Raw genomic sequence first — 20,482 nt, forward strand, 5'->3', positions numbered from 1 at the left:
TAATTTTCCATGTTAGAAACATAATGCTTTGTTTCAAATAGATATACTATACTAATAATAATTTTTAGATTATATAATATTCATTGAATCATCTATATAATTTATCTACTTACACATCAGTTTGTAAATGTGCTTATGAATTTTCAATAAAAATCATTTTGCTAAAAAAAAAGAAAAATTGCTGCTGTGCGACATGCACAGGTACAGTCCCCCTCACAGAGACAATATTTCACAAGTATGGCAGAAAAGGGGATGATTGCCAACAAGCTAGTGGCATGTGCACATTTTGCACACTGATGTACGAGTACAATATAATAAATGAAAGTTATGTTATGTTACTTTATGTACCATTGGTATGATCTCAAGGCGCTGGTAGGTTGAACGCCCTCGGGAACCGAAGTTCAAGTCAGTAGAGAGAGAGAGAGTCATAAGGTGCGTGTGAGCACCGGATATGTGTGCAGCAGGTGTGGCATTCGAGTGATAGCTGCTTCTTAGCAGTAGGTGTGGTGGTTGGGAGATCAAGAGTATGTGTTCGTTCTGGCAGGTTGTTATCCAGACAGATTCTGGCTGCGTTAGGCCTGAGGAGAACGCCTAGGCTGGAGGATGTGTAACCAGCTGCGTTTAGTTAGGATGATGGGGAGTATGAGGCAGGTGATGGTATGAGAACAGCTATCCCGAATGGTGTCATAGTATTGCTGTGTTCTAGTTGAGTGGTGGTGTAAAGAGTAAGTGTGGAGATATGATGGGGTGGTTTACCTTAGGTGCTTGAGATCGAGCACACTGCAGTAGTTCCATGCACTCCAACTGCTCCATGCACTCCGACCGTTCTATTTATACAAAGTAGTTTGTCATTTATATAGCGCCTTTATCCCATTAGTATGGCCTCAATGCACTCGTGAGTATGTAGATTGTTGTACTGAAGTATAATGCGGGTGCGAACAGGCCAAAATAGAGGTTAGCTGGGCTGTCCTTGCTCCACTGAGCAACCCAAGAAGGTCAAGCAAATGGATGTGTGCTGGGGGAGGTCAAGAGATTAAAGAGTGCAAGAGATTCACTATGTGACCAGATTGACCAAAATTTGTCATAGGTTGACTGCATTCTAGTGCCAGAGATTCGTCATGTGTCCAGCTAGGCCAAATTTTGTCGGTGCTAACATTCCTATAAATTTGAGAACAGCTGTTGGAAGGTCAACCACCAAATCACCCAAACCAGTGAAACGGATGAAGTGTGTGATATCCAAAGAAAAAGATCATGCCAGCAGCAAGATCTCAAAATCTCACAAAGGAAATAGTGGGGAACTTCGGAACACTCTTCGACATTACAATGGAACACCAATATATTCGAATGTTGCATGCTCTAGGGGATTTCCTGTGCATCCCCTATCGTCATATGGGCCCAACTCATCAATAAATCACTCTCTTTGTACCTGTTGGTTCACATCACTATGCAGTTGTATACTCTTGCATTACAACTTGGATGCTACTTTGATAACTTATCTTTCTTAACCATTACCAATTGATTTAATATTTTATCAATTCTCACAAACTACAACTACTACGTTCATACTTATATCTTCTGAAATTCAAATAGAATGCATACAGTTAAAAAGCATAAGAAAATAAACATTCTCTAAGTTAGGAAGCAAAACCTTTATTTTATAAAAACTTGAATAATAAAACTGCAGGATTCCTGGGAGAATATAAAGTACCCTAAATTAATCTTTGAAAATATATACATTGTTGATTTTTACAAAGTAACATTTGAACCTGTACATTTGAAGATAAATCTGAACTGAACCATTATTTTCACCAGACTCCAATTATAGTTCTGTATAAAGTAATGATATGTTTGTTTTAACATCCCATTTTCTAACAAATGAACGCCCCTTGCTAAGTACATTCTGTAAGTGTCCTTCCTCCCCTGAAAATGTACACCTATTTCCTGTACAGTGAATTAAAATAATCTACTTTTTTTTTTTTTTTTTACAGAAAGAAGTCTGTTGAGAAAAAATACAATGGAACAAATATACATATATTACAAGGCACTGAATACTAATGTACAGGGTATGCACATGTATAGTAATTCACATGTAGAAGTGAGGACTTATTAAGGGTGTTTTTTCATATGTCCATTTGTTTGTTACTAACACTAAGTTCAAACACAACCTTAACCTTTAGGCTCCTCAGCAGCAGCATACCGTAATCCTACATATTTAGATGGCTGTTACTCAATACACTCCAATAATAAATTGGGCAGAGATTCAGACTTCGGGACATCAACATTATATATAAATGAGACCAATGCAGAGATAACAAATGAAAGGTTCAAAATGTGACCTTTTGCATACCACCGTGATTACAAAATGTTAAAGTGCTGGCCGTGTATGGTCCATGAAAAAGATAAAACTGTAAAATGTTAATGGGTGTCCAGTTCTGAATGGGTAAAAAGAAAAAAGTTAAAAATCCAAATGCACAGATGCACTCCCATCCTAGTTTCTCTGATCAAGTGGGTTTTGGAAGACTATTAACCCGACACAATTAAATAATTTAGTAAGTTACATTACTACAATTTATCCTGTACACACAGATTAGTACTACCACATACAATATTTCTATATTCAGATTACCTCTGCACATTTTTTTAAATGTCATATTAGGTAATTCTGTTGATATTTACTGGAATTTAACTGAAATATTGCCTTGTGGTATAGTATTGATGCATTGCCTAGCCATACCATGAAAAGTAGATAAGCAGACTATTTCAGCTAGCCCCCAATGTTCTCCCTCTACTTGACTCAATGCTCATAAAACATAGGATTTGTTTCTAATTTCAAGATCATAATACAAACTTACACCGTGGAAAACAAGAAACACAAACTAAAGCAAGAGGTTAAAATGATTGGAAATAAAGTTTCATTCATTGAATGGAAGCAATTTTAATTTACGTATGGCTAATTCCAGCTTTCAAAAACCGTTTTCCTTTGACTACAGGTTGCAACATAATGGTGAAGTAGCATGTTGCAAAATGTTTTCCATTGGCTGAAATATAGTCTTTATTTCTGTGCTTGTGTCTCTTCATCAAATCACTTCTATTCCAACAACCTACACATGTTTGCAGTGTTTCCCCATAAGACAGTCTTCACTCAAAAAAGATGCACAACTGATGGACTGACCAGTCCGAAAATAGCAAGCCAAATGGTACTGGCAAACTGCTATCCAAATCAGACGTGCAAGATTCTTTGGCTGTTAGGAGACCAAGCATAACATTTGCAGACACATCTTCTCTTTATTTGAAAGTCCATGCTCGTAGAAGGCTTTGAAAAGATTGTTGGTGGCTAGAAAGTGTCACAGGCGCAAACTGCATTGTTTAGCGCAGCTCCAACCTCTATCTTTATTGCCACATAGTTCGTAAAGTTGGACTCTGGAAGCAACATCACTGACCTATTTAGATATGGACAAAAGTAAATTCACCTGAAAGACAAATTAAGAGATTTCATGATTATTTAAATAAAATATGTGATCTTTGATTATTCTTCATATGCCCATTGAAAAATCACTGTTTCAGTCTGAGAAGTGGTTTAGACTACAGATACTAAAGTATAAAGTACTTACCTTTGTTAAATATTATTGTTGATGGATACGATTATTTCTCCTAGATTGCTCTTCTATGAAATCTACCTCTTTTTCAAAAAGTTAATAGGTGGTGTGAGAAAGGCATGGTGCTCAGAGGTAGACACAGACACGAGGATGCATGTTTCCAAAAAGCTTTATTTATAGAAATGGGGTTTTAAATATGCCTAGCTTTCCCTATTTCTTTTTTTAAATTATTTTTAAGTTTCAAGCCGCAAAACATACAAACATCAAACCCACCGCACTCCATAGCCCACCCACCCCCAAACAAACATTCATGGCAATATAGTGCAATCAAATAGAAAATTGGAAAGATCCACAGTAGTTTACAATATATAAACAGCATTGCATTTTCCATGATATTAAACCAATGAAACAGTTCCCCTGTTGCCGACATCTTGTGACAGAGCAGAGCATTCTACCCACCATCATCAGTGGAAAAATACCTCAGAAATGGTGACCAATAAGCCAATGGTCTACTACCAGTCGGCAGGGTTGCAGCATACTGTCTCTCTCTGTTTTCACACAGTCATAAAGGCTAACCATTCTCGGAACGTTGGGGCTTTGGATTTCCCCCAAGATTTGGCTAGTATAGTCCTGGCGACAACTGATGGCATGCCTGCTAATCGTCTCAGTCCTAGAGCCCGTGTCCACCGCTGCCAGCATCCAGAATTACAGAGAGTATTGCCAGGAACCACATAGCACGGTAGACATAGCTGTCTCAACCACTGACCAAAAGGTCCGCAAGCAAGGGCAGGACCAAACAAGGTGGAAGAAGTTTGCCATATCTTGAGCACATCTGTTAGACTCAGACTATCCGGATAAAATCTGTGCAACCTTGCAGGAGAATAGTACACCCGGTGTAGAAACCTGTAATGGGTTAAATGCAGACTATTATTCAAGGAGACAGATTTCGTTTGTTGGCAAATCTTTTTCCACTGGGTGTCCGTTAACACCTTCCCCAACGCTGACTTCCATCTGGTCCTAGACTTATTGGTCAAACGAGGTCTCTGATCTAATACCTCTGTATATTGTGGCGACCATTGACTTGGCAGAGGGAGGTGTAGTAATGTACTGTAACAGTCAAGAGGTCGCAAGAGCCCGTGGGTAGTTGGGCCAGAAAGTCTTCAGTACCTCCCGTAAGCTGAAGTACAAGAACATTGTCACCATATTCCATTCACCTCTAGTTTTCAGGGCCTCCCAAGTAATCAAGCACCCAACCATCACTAAATCCCCACAGAGAATGTATCCCAAGATCCTCAATGTGCAAACAAAAAATCTTTTCATGTGTAAGTGGTATTCCCCCTGACCATAAATATAGTGAATGCCTGGGAACAAAGGTTGTCCTCTCCAAGGATGCCTGCCAGTTTTTCCACACCCTACATGTTACCTCAATCGGCTGGATCTCCGACCGGTTCCCAGCGACTGGGCCTTGCCACAGCAGTACCCTCAGATCACCCAGAAACAATCACTTTGACCAGCGAAACATGTGGGGAACCGGGGACCAACACCAAATGGAGTACTGAACTTCTGCAGCTAGAAAGTATAAATATAAATCTGGGTATTCCAACCCAACCTTTTCATACGGTGCCGTCAATACAACGTAGGAAATCCTTGCCTGCTTCCCTGCCCATATCAGACATATCATTATTTACATACCCTAGACCAACAACTGGGTGCGGGCCAGATTGGGGCATTGTTAAAAATGTACAGGAATTTCCGCAGGTTAACCATCTTAGCTAAAGACATTCGGCAGCCTTTGAAATGGGCAAAAGGATCCATGTTTCCACTCTATGTTCCAGTCTTGTCAAAATTGTCAAATAATTATTCTCAAACAGATCTGCCAGGGATGTGGTTATGTGTATACCCAGATAGCATATACCACGAGGGCACCATCTAAAGGCTATACCGATATCCCCCTGACAGACCGCAGGGGTGAAGGGCAATACCTCCGATTTAGACCAGTTGATCCTCAGTCCGGAGAGGTCACCAAATTGTTGGATGGCCAGAAGAGCTGGTTGCAGGTTTTCCCTAGGATGCTTTAAGTACAACAACATATCGTCCGCATATATCGATATAATGGAAACATGAGAACGAACTTTGACACCTCGATGTATGTGGTATTCCCTAAGAAAACGGGCCCGTGTAATGTAATGGCAGAATATTTTTGTATACATTACAGCCTGAGGTGCCGTATATAGCAAACGCACCCAACGGCGATAGAAAATGGACAAGTCAGAGCGTCTCAGGACTTCAAATAGGAAGGGCCACTCCACTGAGTCAAAGGCTTTTTCAGCATCCAGAGCAGCGACTACTCTAGGGATTCCAGGGTTCACATTGTGCATGAGTGTGAATAGTCGCCTTCAGTTGTTCTGTGTGGACCTACCAGAAATGAAGCTCGATTGGTCTGGAAGGACTAGCCCAGGCATATATGGGAGGAGACGATCAGCAAAAATGTTGGCTAAATTGTTATTATCCGTATTAACCGTGGTCTATATGAAGAACACTTTATGGGGTCTTTAGCCGGTTTCAACAGCACCATCACGAGAGTCGTTCTGGTAGATTCAGGTAGAACTCCCAGTAAAGGCTTCATTGTACATGCAGCGTATATGTGGGACCAGTAAAGCCACATATTCCTTATATAGTTCTACAGTGATTCCATCTAGACCTGGAGCCTTACCGTTATGAAGGGAGAGGATAGTTTTGCGAATTTCCGCCTCCAAAGGAGGGTCATTACGTTTTTCTCCTTGTATGGAGTCCCGCCCGGTGTCTAGTTGTGATGTCTCCTTACCCATATGTGGCTGCCCTAATGGGGTCTCCCAAGAACCTCTCCTCCTGTTCCATAAGGAGCAGCTCTTCCCGTTTGATCTTAACGGTCTCGGGTGCCATATGGGAGCCCCCTGACCCCAGTTGTACCTCAAGATCTTTAATTTCCCGCTCTTTACTAGAAATCAATCTACGGATAGTCCTCAGTACTGCACCTTCTCTAAACATGCAGCAACCCCTGATGAAAGCTTCCCACACAATTCTAGTATCAGAGACATACCCCACGTTAGCCTAAAGAAAGGTTTGAATATCCTGCTTAATGTTTTAACGAAAGAGTGCGTCCTCCACTGCACATGCCCTAAAACGCCATCGCATAAATCTCTAGGGTTGAGGGGGACAGGTAAAAAGAACCTTCACAGGGGAGTGATCTGAAAGGGAATGAGACAGAATCTGGGCGTCCGTGGCAGTATGTAGCAGATTTGATGTAACCATGACATGGTCGATCCTAGATGAGCTACCATGGATGGACTACAGAATAAAAGGAGTATTCCCTAGAAATGGGATGGAGCACTCTCCAAACATCACGCAATATGTGGTATTCTGCAATATTGAGCCATTTAGCCGCTGCCCTCGGCAGTATGGTCTGGTGTGTCGTAGATCTATCTAAGTGTAGTCTCAGCGCTACATTAAAATTGCCTGCCCATATGATGTTATAATCGGGAAATCTATGCAGGTGGTTAGCACAATTTTGAAAAAAGCTTGGAGAGTCAATGTGTCGGGGGATATATATTTATTATGAGAACCCGGAGACCCAGATACTCCCCCCGCCAGGAGCATAAACTGGTCCTCAAGGTCCGCAACTTTTTTGTGTAGCTTAAATGCTAACGTTCAATGTATATATGTAGCGACTCCCCGTGAATGTGTGATTAAGGGAGAGCCATATCTATGCACACCCCAACCTGGCATATTGGGGGGCTTACAGTCTGAAGTTAAATGCGTCTCTTGTAAGCACATAACATTTATTAGCTAGGAGTCAGGACTTTTACTTTTTATGATTTGTGAAACTCTCTATGTTCCATGATAACAGTGAAATACTATCTCCTATGTTTTCCCCCTGAAAAGATATCGTTGCCCATCAGTCAAACAACAGCACCATGTTATGTACCACCACGGGAGCACATCACCCCTAGGAACCTACCCAGTACACACAGTTTTAAGATTGGGAAATAACGGATTGATGCACCAATATTGCCAACCCACAACAACCATAACTTCTTCAACTTCGCAGCCCCCCCCCCCAATCAACGCAAACCCATTACCTCCCCCCGGCCACGCCAGAAACCAACACATACTGCCTCATCCCCCCAGGATAATAAACCCAATAACTATAAACCTACAACAACCGCAGTGACTGCAGGAACGTGGTGCTGTTGGCAACTGACCGACTCCAACTGGCTCAGGCTCATGACCAAGCTATTTGTCACCTTCCTAAAAAACACATGTTCCTATATCTGAGAATAATTACCCCTGGCGAGTATATCGTGGGACTCCAAGGGGATCAGGGAAAGTAAGCAGTGAATTACGAGGCTCCAGCAATGACTCCAGTGCGAACAGCTCTGCTCCCTCCGATGTTGTAAAAAACGTGGCTTTGCCCAAGTGAAACACACAGAGCTTGGCTGGGTATATCATTGCATAGCAAACGTTCTTCTGCCTTAAGATGTTCTTTGCTGATTGAAAGGTCCTCTTCTGCTCTTGTACCCGAGTGCTGAAATCCTGGAATAGTCAGATTGTCGCAGAGCTCGCCCCTCTCCCTGGCTGCTTTAAGCAATATGTCCCTTTCACGGAATTTGAAATTGCGTGCAATAATGGGACGCTTGGGAGCACCAGGTGGAGGTCTAGATGCCAGGGAGCGGTGTGCTATCTCCACAACGAACATCTTGGACACGGGGGCAGGCGGGTCGGCCAATTCCTCCATAGGTGTTTTTTCAACAAATTGCTCCATGATTGTAATGGTGGTGGTTGTACATCATTATGGCGTGACCTCCCTTCTAAGTCATCATTTGTATTTACATCATTTGTATTTATTAAATTTTATATAGCGCTTTACATTATAACAAGAATACATTAGAATATAAAAAATTGAAGCATAATTGCAAAATCATGAGGCAAACCATCAACAACAGTATTTAGAACAATTTACCTAGGTCAAAAGACAAGAAATAGAACAGAGGACGAGCAAGAGGGAAGTAATGAGGGAAGTCAGGACGGGGAATGGAGAGGATGAGATTTCAAGGAGGAGAAGAAGGAAGCATAAGAGGAAATGGAGCAGATAAGGAGAGGTAAGTAAGAGAATAAATGAGGGATGACAGGTAAGAGGGAAGTAATGAGGGATGTCAGTACGGGAGATGAAGAAGATGAGATTTCAAGGAGGCGCGAAAGAGGAGTAACAGGAAAAGGAGCGGATAGAGAGAGGTAGCATTTTTAGCAGTGATTTGACAGTTTGCTGTATAAGGGAGACCTCCCGCTGCAAGACCGAAACCTTGTCTTCTCCCTCACCGATTTTATTCTTCGCCTCTGTCATGCGCCCACACAACTTGCCAATTTGCACTGTAGAGATCTCCACTTTGGAGGTTAATGCGCATATTTTTGTGCCAAGAGTCCATACTATTTTTAAGGGCCAGCAGAGTGTGGCTAAGAGCTGCAGCTTCCAGCTGGGAAGGGCCCGGGACAGAAGGCTGAGGAGGCGCTGATGCGTCCATTTTGGTGTATTGATCCAATTTGTTTCTTGGGGTTCACCATTGCACACCACGCTGCAGGATATTAAGGACCGTAAAATGCAGCTATATTCTTGATATGTGTGAGATGTTACAGCAGGTTATCAGAATGCCCCCCGCTCAAGTTCCACATGCAGCCTCAACGTGCATCAGTAGAATGATTCAGACATGGCAGTCGTTATTTCTGTTGACAAGGCTGCAGAGTAACTTGCCTGTAGTCGGGGGACAGAGCACCAACACAACTCCCCCCCTCAAGGGTGCCCAGTGTTCTCCCAGAGTGAGCCGCCACCTTCCTCCGCACCCAGAGTATCCACAATACAAGGTGAGGGAGAATAACCAGTTGAAGGTCAGGCCTCTGCACCGATGGTTGGGGATCTTCCTCCAGGCCCCACTCTGATACCGCCTTAGGATTTAGCCTATGCCGACCACCGCCAGGGTAGAGCACTGCTGGCAGTTCGGTATTCGTAACAGGAAGAGGTAAATGGCGGAGCAGGCACAATCACATATCCATAGCACAACCCAGGAAACCGGGGACAGACACTGCGAGTGTCGTTATGAAGGGGATGGGTCCCCTGATGTTCTTATAGCTCCATTGGACCCCTTCAAGTGCCATCACCCTGCGGCTGCAGCTCACCAAGACAGGCCCTGAAGGGTTTCTGCCCCCATACTGGTGCCTCGCCTGGCGACCCTAATCACAGCACTCTCTGCAATGCTGGGGTACAGCAGGCACCATACGGGGTCTCCACGTTGCCAGAGATGGTATAGCCACCATCCGATAGTCAGGCTGGAAATGCCACACTTCAAAGGGCAGGATGTTCTCACCTCAGGTTCTGGTGGCACGATCACAAAACTCTGACGTTCCAGCCGCCTCCTCTACGTACAGGCCGTGCACTGGGCCTCCGTCCTCACTCAGCCATAGTTTTGCCCGGCCTGCAGATATTTCTCCGCTCCAGTGTTGCTGACCACCAACTCAAGCCAGCAATGAAGTTTCAGGTGCAGGAAGGAGAGGATATATGGGAGGATAATTGAGCCCTAGCCGAAGCGCTCTTAGGCAGCAGCCATTTTCGACATCACTCAACAGACCCTCCAGCTTGCCCTATTTCTAAATGGGAGTCGTCTCGACCATTAAAATAAAAAAAAGAATAGTCCAAAAGTCGTCTGTAAAAATAAAAGAATGTGTCAAAACTCTGCTTGCCCACACTTTCTAACTTAACAATGTGTAGGGTATTGGGTAAATATATAAGCGTCTCAAATGAATATCAGGATGACCATGGAGCCTTCCCCAAGCTCAAGTTGCTCGGATCTCCAACAGTTCAGTTTGTTCCAAACAGTAAAAAAATAAAAAAAGGGAGTTCATATACTTCTCTCAGGCTTCCCTGACCTGATTCAATGGTCTGCAGCATAACACAGTTCTGCTTCAACAATTCTCCTGCTGGACCTTTTATCACTTTCAACTTTTAGTAATTCCCATTACATAATTTCCTCTTCTTGATACTCAGGGTTCCCTTGCCCAGACTTTCTGCTTTCATCAAATGCTTTACGTTGAAGAGTTTCGAAATGGCATTGCTTTACTCATCCCTATGCCTGACCACTTTGACACTACTGCATTCTGGTAATTGTAGTTGAATATGCTTTTAATGTTTCCTCAAACGTGCTGCTTAGCACTTCGACAAATTCCGCTTTCTTGTCACTACTTTTTATAACAATGGTCTTAGCTTTTCCTCAATAGTTCAATAACTCCCAGCACCTTTTCGTATAAGAAACTTTCGACAAACGCACAGTATTCTTCAGCCCTGTGAAGGACCACTCTGACATCTTGGCTCTTTCAATATCGTGCCCCTGGCAATTGATAACTTCTCACAGTTCACAAAATGTTTCCAAACAGGATTGTGCCCCAGGCACTCTTTTATCCTTCAAACAATACTTTGTGTCCTTGTCTTTCTTTCTCGGGTCTCTTTTACCCACTTAGGTTTCGGGTTTCTCACACCCTCTTGGTTTTGGGCCATTCTCACCCTCCTCCTTTCTCCATGCCTCTTGCACACTTAAATCTTTCCTTCGTTCACCTCCTTGGTGCTTTATTTTTCATTTTGCTGTTTCTGAAACTGCAAGTCCCATAATGCCTTTCATCTTTGCCTTTATTTCAACAATTACATTTTGCACACACTTCACTAGCTCCCCTCAGTGGCATCTTTTCCTTTCAACGATCTTGGGAGATCAAATTTATCACAACGTTTCCCTCTCATGCGGCTCACGCGTTTTCTTTCCTTCTTTACTGTTTCAACTTCACAAGCGCACCGGGTGTCTCTCCACATTAGAAACTCACTGGTCGTTGCACTTCTCTGGTTGGGATTCTGCTTCAGTCAGTGTTGGGTCTGGGTCTCTTTCGCTGCCCCTCTGACACATGGGCTTCTGCAAAACGCCCAGGGAAACTAGCACTGCACTGGACACGTCCAGATGGCTGCAGTATGCCTTTTTCCGGCTCTCTGAAGACACGGCTCCCTAGTCACACAGCAGCCCCTAACGCACACCGGGCCATTGCTTTGCCACTACGCTCTCCTCTGGACTCTTCAGGTCTCTTCTTCTGCAACTTCCTACTTCATGGCTCTCCTGGTCCACTCTGCATCCCCATCTTTTTCTAATTGCTGTTTCTGGCCCCACCTTTTATACCTTGATGGCAGGTCAATGGGCTTCAGGAGTTGGTGATGGAGATCCAATGCCTGACCCTGCCTTGTTAATGTGACATTGCCATAGAGTAGGTAGGGCTGCTTCTGGTGGTACCTTCCTTTCTTTCTTCAATGTTATCCTTATGGGTAATCTTCATCACTCCTGGCTGTCTCTTCCTCGTCTCAGTACATGGGTAACTCTGGGGAAAGGGAATTATGGGTGTTGCAGTGTTCCTTAGGGATTGTGGATAAATCGGGTAAATTATTGTCAGGAAAGGGGGGATAAACACGTTGCTGGGGGATAAATATGTTGCTGTAGGAAATGGCGTAATGCTTTTAATTCCCTTTTCCCTGTTCTCGGACACCTCCTCTTTATCTCGGTACATGTTGGAAATGGGGAGCGGGTAACGGGATAGGACTCATAGCAGCCATGAAGGCAGAGAGAATGTCGGGCAGGGGGTGTTGGGAAAAGGGGGATACCATGTCTCACCTTTGGGTTTTTCCTACCCAATCCCTGAGGACCCTCTACTCAGGTGATCCTCCCTCGCTTGTCCACCCCCAGGTTCTGGATCCAACAGTGATGGCCATTCCCTGGCCCCCTGAACAGAGGATGGTTTAGTTTTCTTTTTCAATTAATGGTTTTATTGTCATTTTTCATAAACATCAAATAACTCACCCCATAGCCGGCCCCACTTCCCCCTTATCTCCCTAAAACTGTTTTTCACAGCAGCTCTCCATAATGTACTAACCCCATACCAGAAGGCACAACACATGATTATAGTGATTAAACAATAACTAGCCATGGCCACTATTGGTCTCCCCCACCCCCACCCCCACTTCTGAATTGTGGCCCACTCCATTCACCCAACCTCATTGTTCCTACCTCGTCCTCCTCACCTTTATGCCATTCCCCACCCTGCTCTCTCCCTTCATGGGGCTTCCATCAAGGAGCATAACTCATTCAACAACTGGCTCCAGTCTACCGTAACTCCTTCCTCCTGTTCAGGATCCGTGCTTTTTTTTAAATACTTCCAGATCCGCCATCCCCCACATCCCATCTGCGTACATCTTGTATCTAGTGCAGTAGAGAAGGACCCTGTGGATTCTTCCACGCCATGGCTATTCGCTGCTTGGCCAAAACCAACACAAACTGAGCCAGCCGATTTTGTATTTTGTGACGTTTTCCCCTGGTGTCAATCCCCACAAACATACCCAAGGATCGCACTCGAATCAGGCACCCAGTAGCACATTTATCTTAGATATAACTGCCTTCCAGTAACGTGTAATAACCGGGCACCTGTAACGCTCACCTGGTTCCCACGGAGGCGCGGCGTCGAAGGCGCAGAACTCTGAAGATGGACAGGAAGGGCCCCTCTATTCTATCTTCCCTGGCTCGTTGGATACCCTCCTGTGCGTGAAAAGGGAGTATTACCAACTGTGGAACAATGCTCAAGCCTCCCACTCCCTTCCAACCCTCCACGATACCTCCTCCACGATTCCCCGTGAAGCCTCACCTTAGGGTTTGGAAGGATGAGCTCTCCATCCTGCTTCTGATGCAGGGGCGCGTTGAAACCCAGTTACTTCACTGGATTGAGGATTGATGGGAGTTCAGGTAAGCTTGACTGTTCAGGTAAGGCGCTGTAAAAGTTCTGTTCAAAAGTTCAAGCTTAATAATAATGTTCGTTGTCTAATTGCAGCAAGCGCTAATGCTTATGTCTTTTTCCCCTTAGGGGCCGGGGTTCGGAGTGCCGGAGATATGGCGCCGACCCGAGGTGAAACAGTTCTGGATGAGCGCTCAGGTAATGTCTTTGCATTCGCTCATTCAATGTCTTTGTCTTTTTTCCCCATAGGGGCCGGGGTCCGGAGATGCCAGGAAGCGGCAGGACCCGAAATGCAGTGGGAATAATCCAACAGATAAGACTTAAAAGGAAACTGAGCTTTCCTTATTCCTTTTCTCCCTCTCACCTTTGTTCTTGTCTTTTTTCCTCTAGGCGCCGGGGCGTAGCTGAATCCGGAAGATCGCTGCTGAAGATGGAAGCGCCTTGCAAAGGTGAGTAAAATGCAGCGCTGCAGTGATCGAAACGAAATGCCTTTAAAATGATGTCTTCCTTCTCAGGGCCGTTGGAGAAATGACTCCGGGATGCAGATTTAGCAGGTAAGGGCTTTTCTTCTCCTATTCTCTTCCTTTCTCCCCTTGCAGGTGTTCCAGGGTGCTGGCAGGCGTGGCTGAAGTCAGGATGCAGGAGCTGACACGGTGAGCGTCCAGCTGCTAGGTGCAGAACAACGCGAAGCATGTGTGGCTGTTCGGGTGGGGTTTAAATAGCCTTGGAAGAAGTTCCTGGTATGTATCCTTCCACCAATCAGGTATGTATCCTTCCCCGACCACACCCGGGTGGTGAAGTAGTCCTACAGGTTAAGTAGTCCCATTCAGGCCTCAAGAGGGCCTGGATGAAGCAGCAAGGTCTGCATCAGGTAAGTGTGCACCCAAGCACTTAAACACATATCCTCTTCTATGAGCCTGGCGCCTAAGGCGCCAGGACTGGGGTCCGCTATGAGCCTGGCGCCTAAGGCGCCAGGACTGAGTCCAAAGGGCCCCGACTTGGGCCCGCTGAGACTTCCCTGGGGAAAATGATGTCTGCCTCTGGGGTTGCTGGGCCCGGCCTGGCTCCTTAGAGGTAGGCATCATGACAGCACCCCCAAATCGTATGCCAGTGCCCTGCTGGCCCCATCCCACATTGCGGACAATCCCGACTGAGGGCATCATTCATGGCATGCATCTTGGCCAGGGTCACATATACTCTATGCAGTATGTTAATAAGCTGGAACCGAGAATTCCTTGAGACTTTTCGGACCGGCCCCTAGACCTTCAACAACTCCTCCTTAGATATTGTGCCTCCCATATCCCTTCTCTACTTTCCTTTCACCCACAGGTCTTTCAAAGGAAGCTCACTCTGCACTGCCTGGTAAAAACAGGAGATTTTGGCCCCACCTCCATTCCGCTGAAGCATCACCTCCATCAGCGGGCTCACACTTGGCCCCTCTGGCATCTCCCTCCATATCGCGGCTAGCCTCTTAGTCACCGCCCCATACGTCAAGAAGTGACCCTTGGAGACCCTGCACCGTGTTCACCAGTCCGCAAACGCTATCAACCTTCCATCTTCAAACAGGTCTCCCATTGTCCGGCATCCCTTCTCCCCTCACCTCTTGATCCCTACCCTCCTGAGTACTTGTCGTAGCTTCTGATTCGCACTCCATAGCAGATCTGCACTATATAGTCCCCCTACAAAAAGCCTCCTCCAGAAGTTTTTTTCCATACTACCCATACCGTTTTGAACACATTTGTCTCCCTCTGCCCCCAATCGTGCCCCACAATAATTCCACTCCCCGCCAAGATGCCGGGAGGGTCCCCACCAGCCCCCTCAACAACTCTCCGCCCTAGCATCCTCCGATGCCAGCACTGCTTGCAGCTGTGCCGTTAAAAAGTACAGCTCATAGTCCGGCACGTTAAGACCCCTGATCAGTCACGGATGTCGCAAAGCCACCAGCGACACCCTTCTCCCCACATTCCATAGCAGTTCCCCTACCTTCTCGTCCAACATCCTAAAGAACACCTTTTGATCACATAGGGAATGTTAATGAAATAGACCAATTTGGTAATATCACCATTTTGCAAAGCGCTGCCCTTCCCATTAATGACAACGGTAGTCTCTTCCAAAATTGAATTGAGTCCCCCTATCCCTGACAATGCCCTCCCCGTACTACACACAAACGTGTTCTCTATGTTGTGAAGAATTTGGATTCCCAGATACCGGAATGATTTCCCATCCCAACGAATCCCCCAATCCGGGAGGGCAGCAAGATTTCGGCGCCCGAGACCTCCCAATGAGAACAAAAGGGATTTCTCTTTGTTGATATGGAACCTCGATAACCCCAGGAAATTCCCTAATATCTCCAGAGTTATTGGCATGTTGTCTTGCGGGTTCCCTAGATACAACAGCAGATCATCTGCATATAAAGAAACTACACGTCGCACCCCTCCCGCTAGTATCCCCGCCTCGCTCATCTCCTTATCAATGTTTGGCGCATAAAAGTTCACCACACATATATGTTTCCCCTCAAGCACTCCTATGATCACTACTGTCTGCCCAGCCTCATCCATCAGGACCTTCTCCACCCTGAGAGGGACCCCTGCGGCCACCCAGATCAAGACCCCCCCATAGCATGGGATGAAAAGTACATATCCACTACTATTCCAGCCACTGCCTCTTAAATTTTTCCCAATCTGTCCTGACCATGTGCGTTTCCTGAAGTAGTGCTACAAGTATTCCTCGCCTTTTGAGCAACGCCCCCCCCCCAACTTGTTGCCGTTTGAGCCGCTTCCCTATCCCTTGGACGTTCCAATTCTCAGGCAATCAGCCCCCCACCCCCTGCGTTGTGTAAATAACAGTTAACTGAGTCCAACTGCAGAGGTCAGAGGAGCTGGAAAAGGAATGTTGGGTCCAGGGAGGAAAGGAAGGGATGCGCCTTTTGAAGGTTGAATTCATGTGAGCAGGCCATGGGGCTCTGTGATGTAGAGAGGCCTGGTGAAGACTTAGAGCACTACTGCCTTCACCCAAAAAGCAGTCATCCTATTTTAACAGGATGCGCCGCACTCTAGGGATCAATAAATACGCAAAATGCAAACATAAAAGCAGTGCCCAGATCATGTAATTCATGGGCACCTGGGTTCCCAGAGAGATAAGGGAGGAGACGTGCTAGGGCTGTACTGTGATTTGGGAAAGGCGGACCAGCGGTGATGTCAATACATTTATCTATAAGGGTAGAGAGCTGTTTGTGCGTGCCACAGTGTCTGGTATAATGAGGCCCATTGTATTATCAAAGCAGAGTTGACCTCGCTATTCACACTTTGATCAGGATCCGACGGAGGGGTGCACATCACATGACGGTCAAGAATATTTTACTTGTTAAAGAGATTGTGGTAACAATGTACCTGGTAGTTAATCAACTCTTAGGTTTCATAGTGACAATGTAGTAGGCCACATGTTTAGGGGAATGTGCTTAAAATAATGTGTGGCCATTAGAGTAATGGACTGTAGGGGACATTTAGAATTTTGTGTATGTGTGAGCCAATGGGGAGTGCGAGATTATGTTGTAATCTTTTGTATTCAGTTAATTTGTGGTTTTCCGCTATAAAAGATGTAATTTCTTTGGGTGGGGTGAGCTCCGCGTTAGTTGGATTCCACAGGACCGTCTGATACTTTTGCATGCATCAAAACTTGGTTTTCCTTGCAAACGGTGCATCGATTATTTGGTTTATTTGGGATTGTTTATCGTTCAGGTTTTGGGTCATTCATCCTTCAAGTGTCCGTGAGGAGCAGGCAGACTCTTTGTCGGATGTCTGAACCAAGCTGGCAAGAAGCTCTTACTGATCAAGGGGCTGCATCTAACAGCCAAATGCAATGTGGTGGACCCTAGCTCCACCACCTGACCAGAGGCCAAAGCTGCCAAGGCCTTGGAAGAATATAGCATTTTTGGCCTGAACTCCTCCCCGCCCTCCATGCCACCGTCCCCATTGCTCCGGAGTAGAGGAGCTAGTGGGGAAAGGAACCTGAACCAGCATATGCAGTGATTACTCTGAAGAGTCAGAGCTGGGGTGGGGATGCCATTTTCAGGAGGAGGAAGAGGAGTGGCAATTTGGGAAATAACAGAGCTGGATCTCCTCGGTGCAGCTGCTTTTTATCTTCTTGTCACTACGTCCACCGGAGTGAGATTCTCTTTTCCATAGTCACCTACATGTCTCATCCAGGCATAACATTTAAGAGTCGAAGGCTTTGATGGAGTTAAGGACTTACTTGGTGTCCCTAAGCCCCTGTGGGGAGTCGTGATGAGTTTAACAGCACATTAGCAGAGGGCCAAAGACACAGTTGCAGAGCGCACCCCTCAAAAATTATGAGCCAGACATTGTAGGATGTAGTTCTATGAGGAATCTGTAGGAAGATAGAATCCATTACAAAGTTATTTTTTGGAGAAGTTCCATAACTTCCTGGGCCAGAATAATGTTCTGGAGGCAATAACTAGTCAGCTTGGGTACCAAAGAGGTGTTCTTTAATCAAAAGGCACTTCAAAAGATTTTTTGAATATTCACAGAAAACACTGATGCATGCATTACTGAGTGTTGTGGGACAACCACATCAATGCTTAAGCAGATGTGTAGGCAATCACTTGTTTCCAGGGCCAACTTTAGAATTAATAGAATCCTTGCTGTCACACGCCACTTGTAAAGCGTTTAAAACATATGTTGAAGCTTATCAGACACATGCTGGACAGCGCCTTACGCAACTTCCTATACTGTATGGGAATGTCTAGCATTGAAAGCCTGCTCACATAGGGAATCAAGCTTTTAGGATTCTCTGTTAGGAGGCATGTTGGAAAGATTTAGCCTTTGCTCTTGCTCTGCACACAACAACCGATTTAGGTGCTGAATGTGTAGTACGAATCCCCAAGATAAAGTCCATTGTTTAAAACTTTTTTGCCCACCAGGGTTGCACCAGGCAGATAAATGCTTCTCTCAGATAAAGGCAGAGTTTCCTGTAAGTCTCCACTAAAAGGAGTGAGGGCCTCTTCGCTCGAGTCTGCCCCAAGAATATGTGGAATGTTGTGCACAGTTCTAGTGCCAATCGTAGATACTCAGGAAACTTGTGTATCACCACGTAGGATGCCTCCTACAAATGGACAGATTTTACCTCATCGAATTCAAGCTCAGGAAAGTGTAAAATCCACTGAATACCTGAAGGGCGACACTGAATTGCCAATATCATGGTTAGGATTAGAAAGAACAAATTATTCTCCACTCTGTAATGTTCTTGCTAATAGATGATCCTAATCAATGTAATCCCTATCCAAGCAAAGCTGTTCTTCAGAAACGCTTCTGCCACCAGGGGGTGCTGCATGGCTCCACATCGGCTCAGCCTGACGCCTCTATACGCATTACGTGACGTCAGGGCTGGTATATATTGAGGCACCGTGCTCAGGACCTCAGTTCCACCCTTTTTCCCTAGCTGTTTGACACCGAGGGACCACAGAACTAAGATGTACTAGCTTCCCAAAGAGGGGCAGGTAAGGAGGTCAATGCGGAATCCATGGGAGGAACATCCATCAGAAGGAACATTACCAAGAGGTAAGTGATTTTTTCTTCTAATGGATTCCTTCCTCGCACTTATTCAACATCTATGATAGACTCCCAAAGCAGTACGTAAATCTGGAGGAGGGAGGAACCAAGTACACTACCTAGACCAGACAACTCTGCAGGACTGCTCTACTAAAATGGGCATCCTGTCCTGCAAGGAAATCCAAGCAGTAATGCTTAGCAAAACAAATGCAGAGAATCCCACATAGCCGCCAGGCAGATGTCCAGGAGCCAGACTCCCCTCTGCAGGGCAGAGGTGACATCCTCTCCTCTGGTAGAATGTGCCAGAGACCCTCAGGGACATCCTTGCCAGCCAGATCGTAGCATTCTGATTGATATGCAGAGAATGATCCACCTCGACAGTGTTTGTTTGGTGACAACCCTGCCAGCATGAGCCCCAGCGTAAACCACGAAAAAGCTGGTCATCTTTCCTAGCCTCTCTAGTAGGACACACATAGAACCTGAGGCCCGCACCGGGTCCATTCGATAGAGACGGTCTTCTGCCTTGGAAGGGTGAGCCGGAGGGAAAAACTCAGGAAGATGTGAGAGATAAAAATCCAGAGAAAGGAGGGCCTCACTAAAAACAAATGGGGAGGTAAAACAGACAATGCCTGGAGCTCACTCACCAGTCTTGTGGAAGTGATGCCAACCATGAAAATCAGCTTAAGGGTGACATCTAATAGAACAGGAAAGAAGAGAGAGCACCCATCAGGAATGTCAAAACTAATGGGGGCGTGGCCAGCACTCATGCTGTGAGGAGGTGAATCTTCTGGGCTCCTGTCCTGCATAAAGTTATCACCTTGCCCTACTGAATGCAGCCCTAGGTGGACGAACTCCTTCCCCACCTCCCTGAGAGCCTCTGGACAAAAAACAGACCAGGAAAGCCGCCGTGACGGCTGTCTCGGGAGGTCCCCCTGCGCCCAGCAAAATGGCACTGTTCGCCACTTCAGAGGCCTGAGAGCAGGAGGACCTGGAGATCTCAACCACAGACCCCCGAGTGACTCCCAGCACCGGATTTGTCCCCTGAGCCTGCTCTGCGGGACTACCTCGAGGCGTACCAACAACAGCAAGCCTTAAGTGTGCCGGACTTGCGCCACACGTAGTACGGCCCTGCAACGGGGCCCCCCGCCCCTTCCCAAGCCACGGAATCGCCTTCAGGCGTCCCTGCACCAGCCTGCTGGAAGGAGCACTGCAGTGTCGCGTGAAGCGACCCAATTGAGACAGACTCCTGGAGGGTCGAAGTGGAGATTGGAGGACCACGGAACCTCCAACAGAGGAGCCTCTAAGCTGCGGATGAGATAAGCTGCACTGCAACGCGGGAGCCTGGCAGTAGCAACAGACCGAAGACGCAGAGCCCTGCTGAGAGAGGCTGCGCCGGATCGCAGGTACGTGGGACCCTGTCTTGCAGCCGCGGGAGGGTGCGGGGCAGAACCAGTGACCTTTAATTACAGCAACCGGATCCTT

General features: G+C 46.0%; 1 protein-coding gene across 1 annotated transcript in view; it reads right to left on the reverse strand.

Moving 5' to 3' along the window:
- Positions 1 to 1,634: 1,634 nt before the first annotated feature.
- Positions 1,635 to 20,482, reverse strand: part of COG3 (component of oligomeric golgi complex 3) — a 1,080,852-nt gene continuing 1,062,004 nt past the window's right edge. The window contains exon 23 of the mRNA XM_069640775.1: positions 1,635 to 3,470. Coding sequence (XP_069496876.1) covers positions 3,441 to 3,470 — 30 coding nt within the window. The 3' untranslated portion in view covers positions 1,635 to 3,440. The remainder of the gene's footprint in view (positions 3,471 to 20,482) is intronic.

This window comes from Ambystoma mexicanum, chromosome 7q (genome assembly GCF_040938575.1).
Source record: "Ambystoma mexicanum isolate Mex_15411 chromosome 7q, UKY_AmexF1_1, whole genome shotgun sequence".
Lineage (NCBI taxonomy): Eukaryota > Metazoa > Chordata > Amphibia > Caudata > Ambystomatidae > Ambystoma > Ambystoma mexicanum.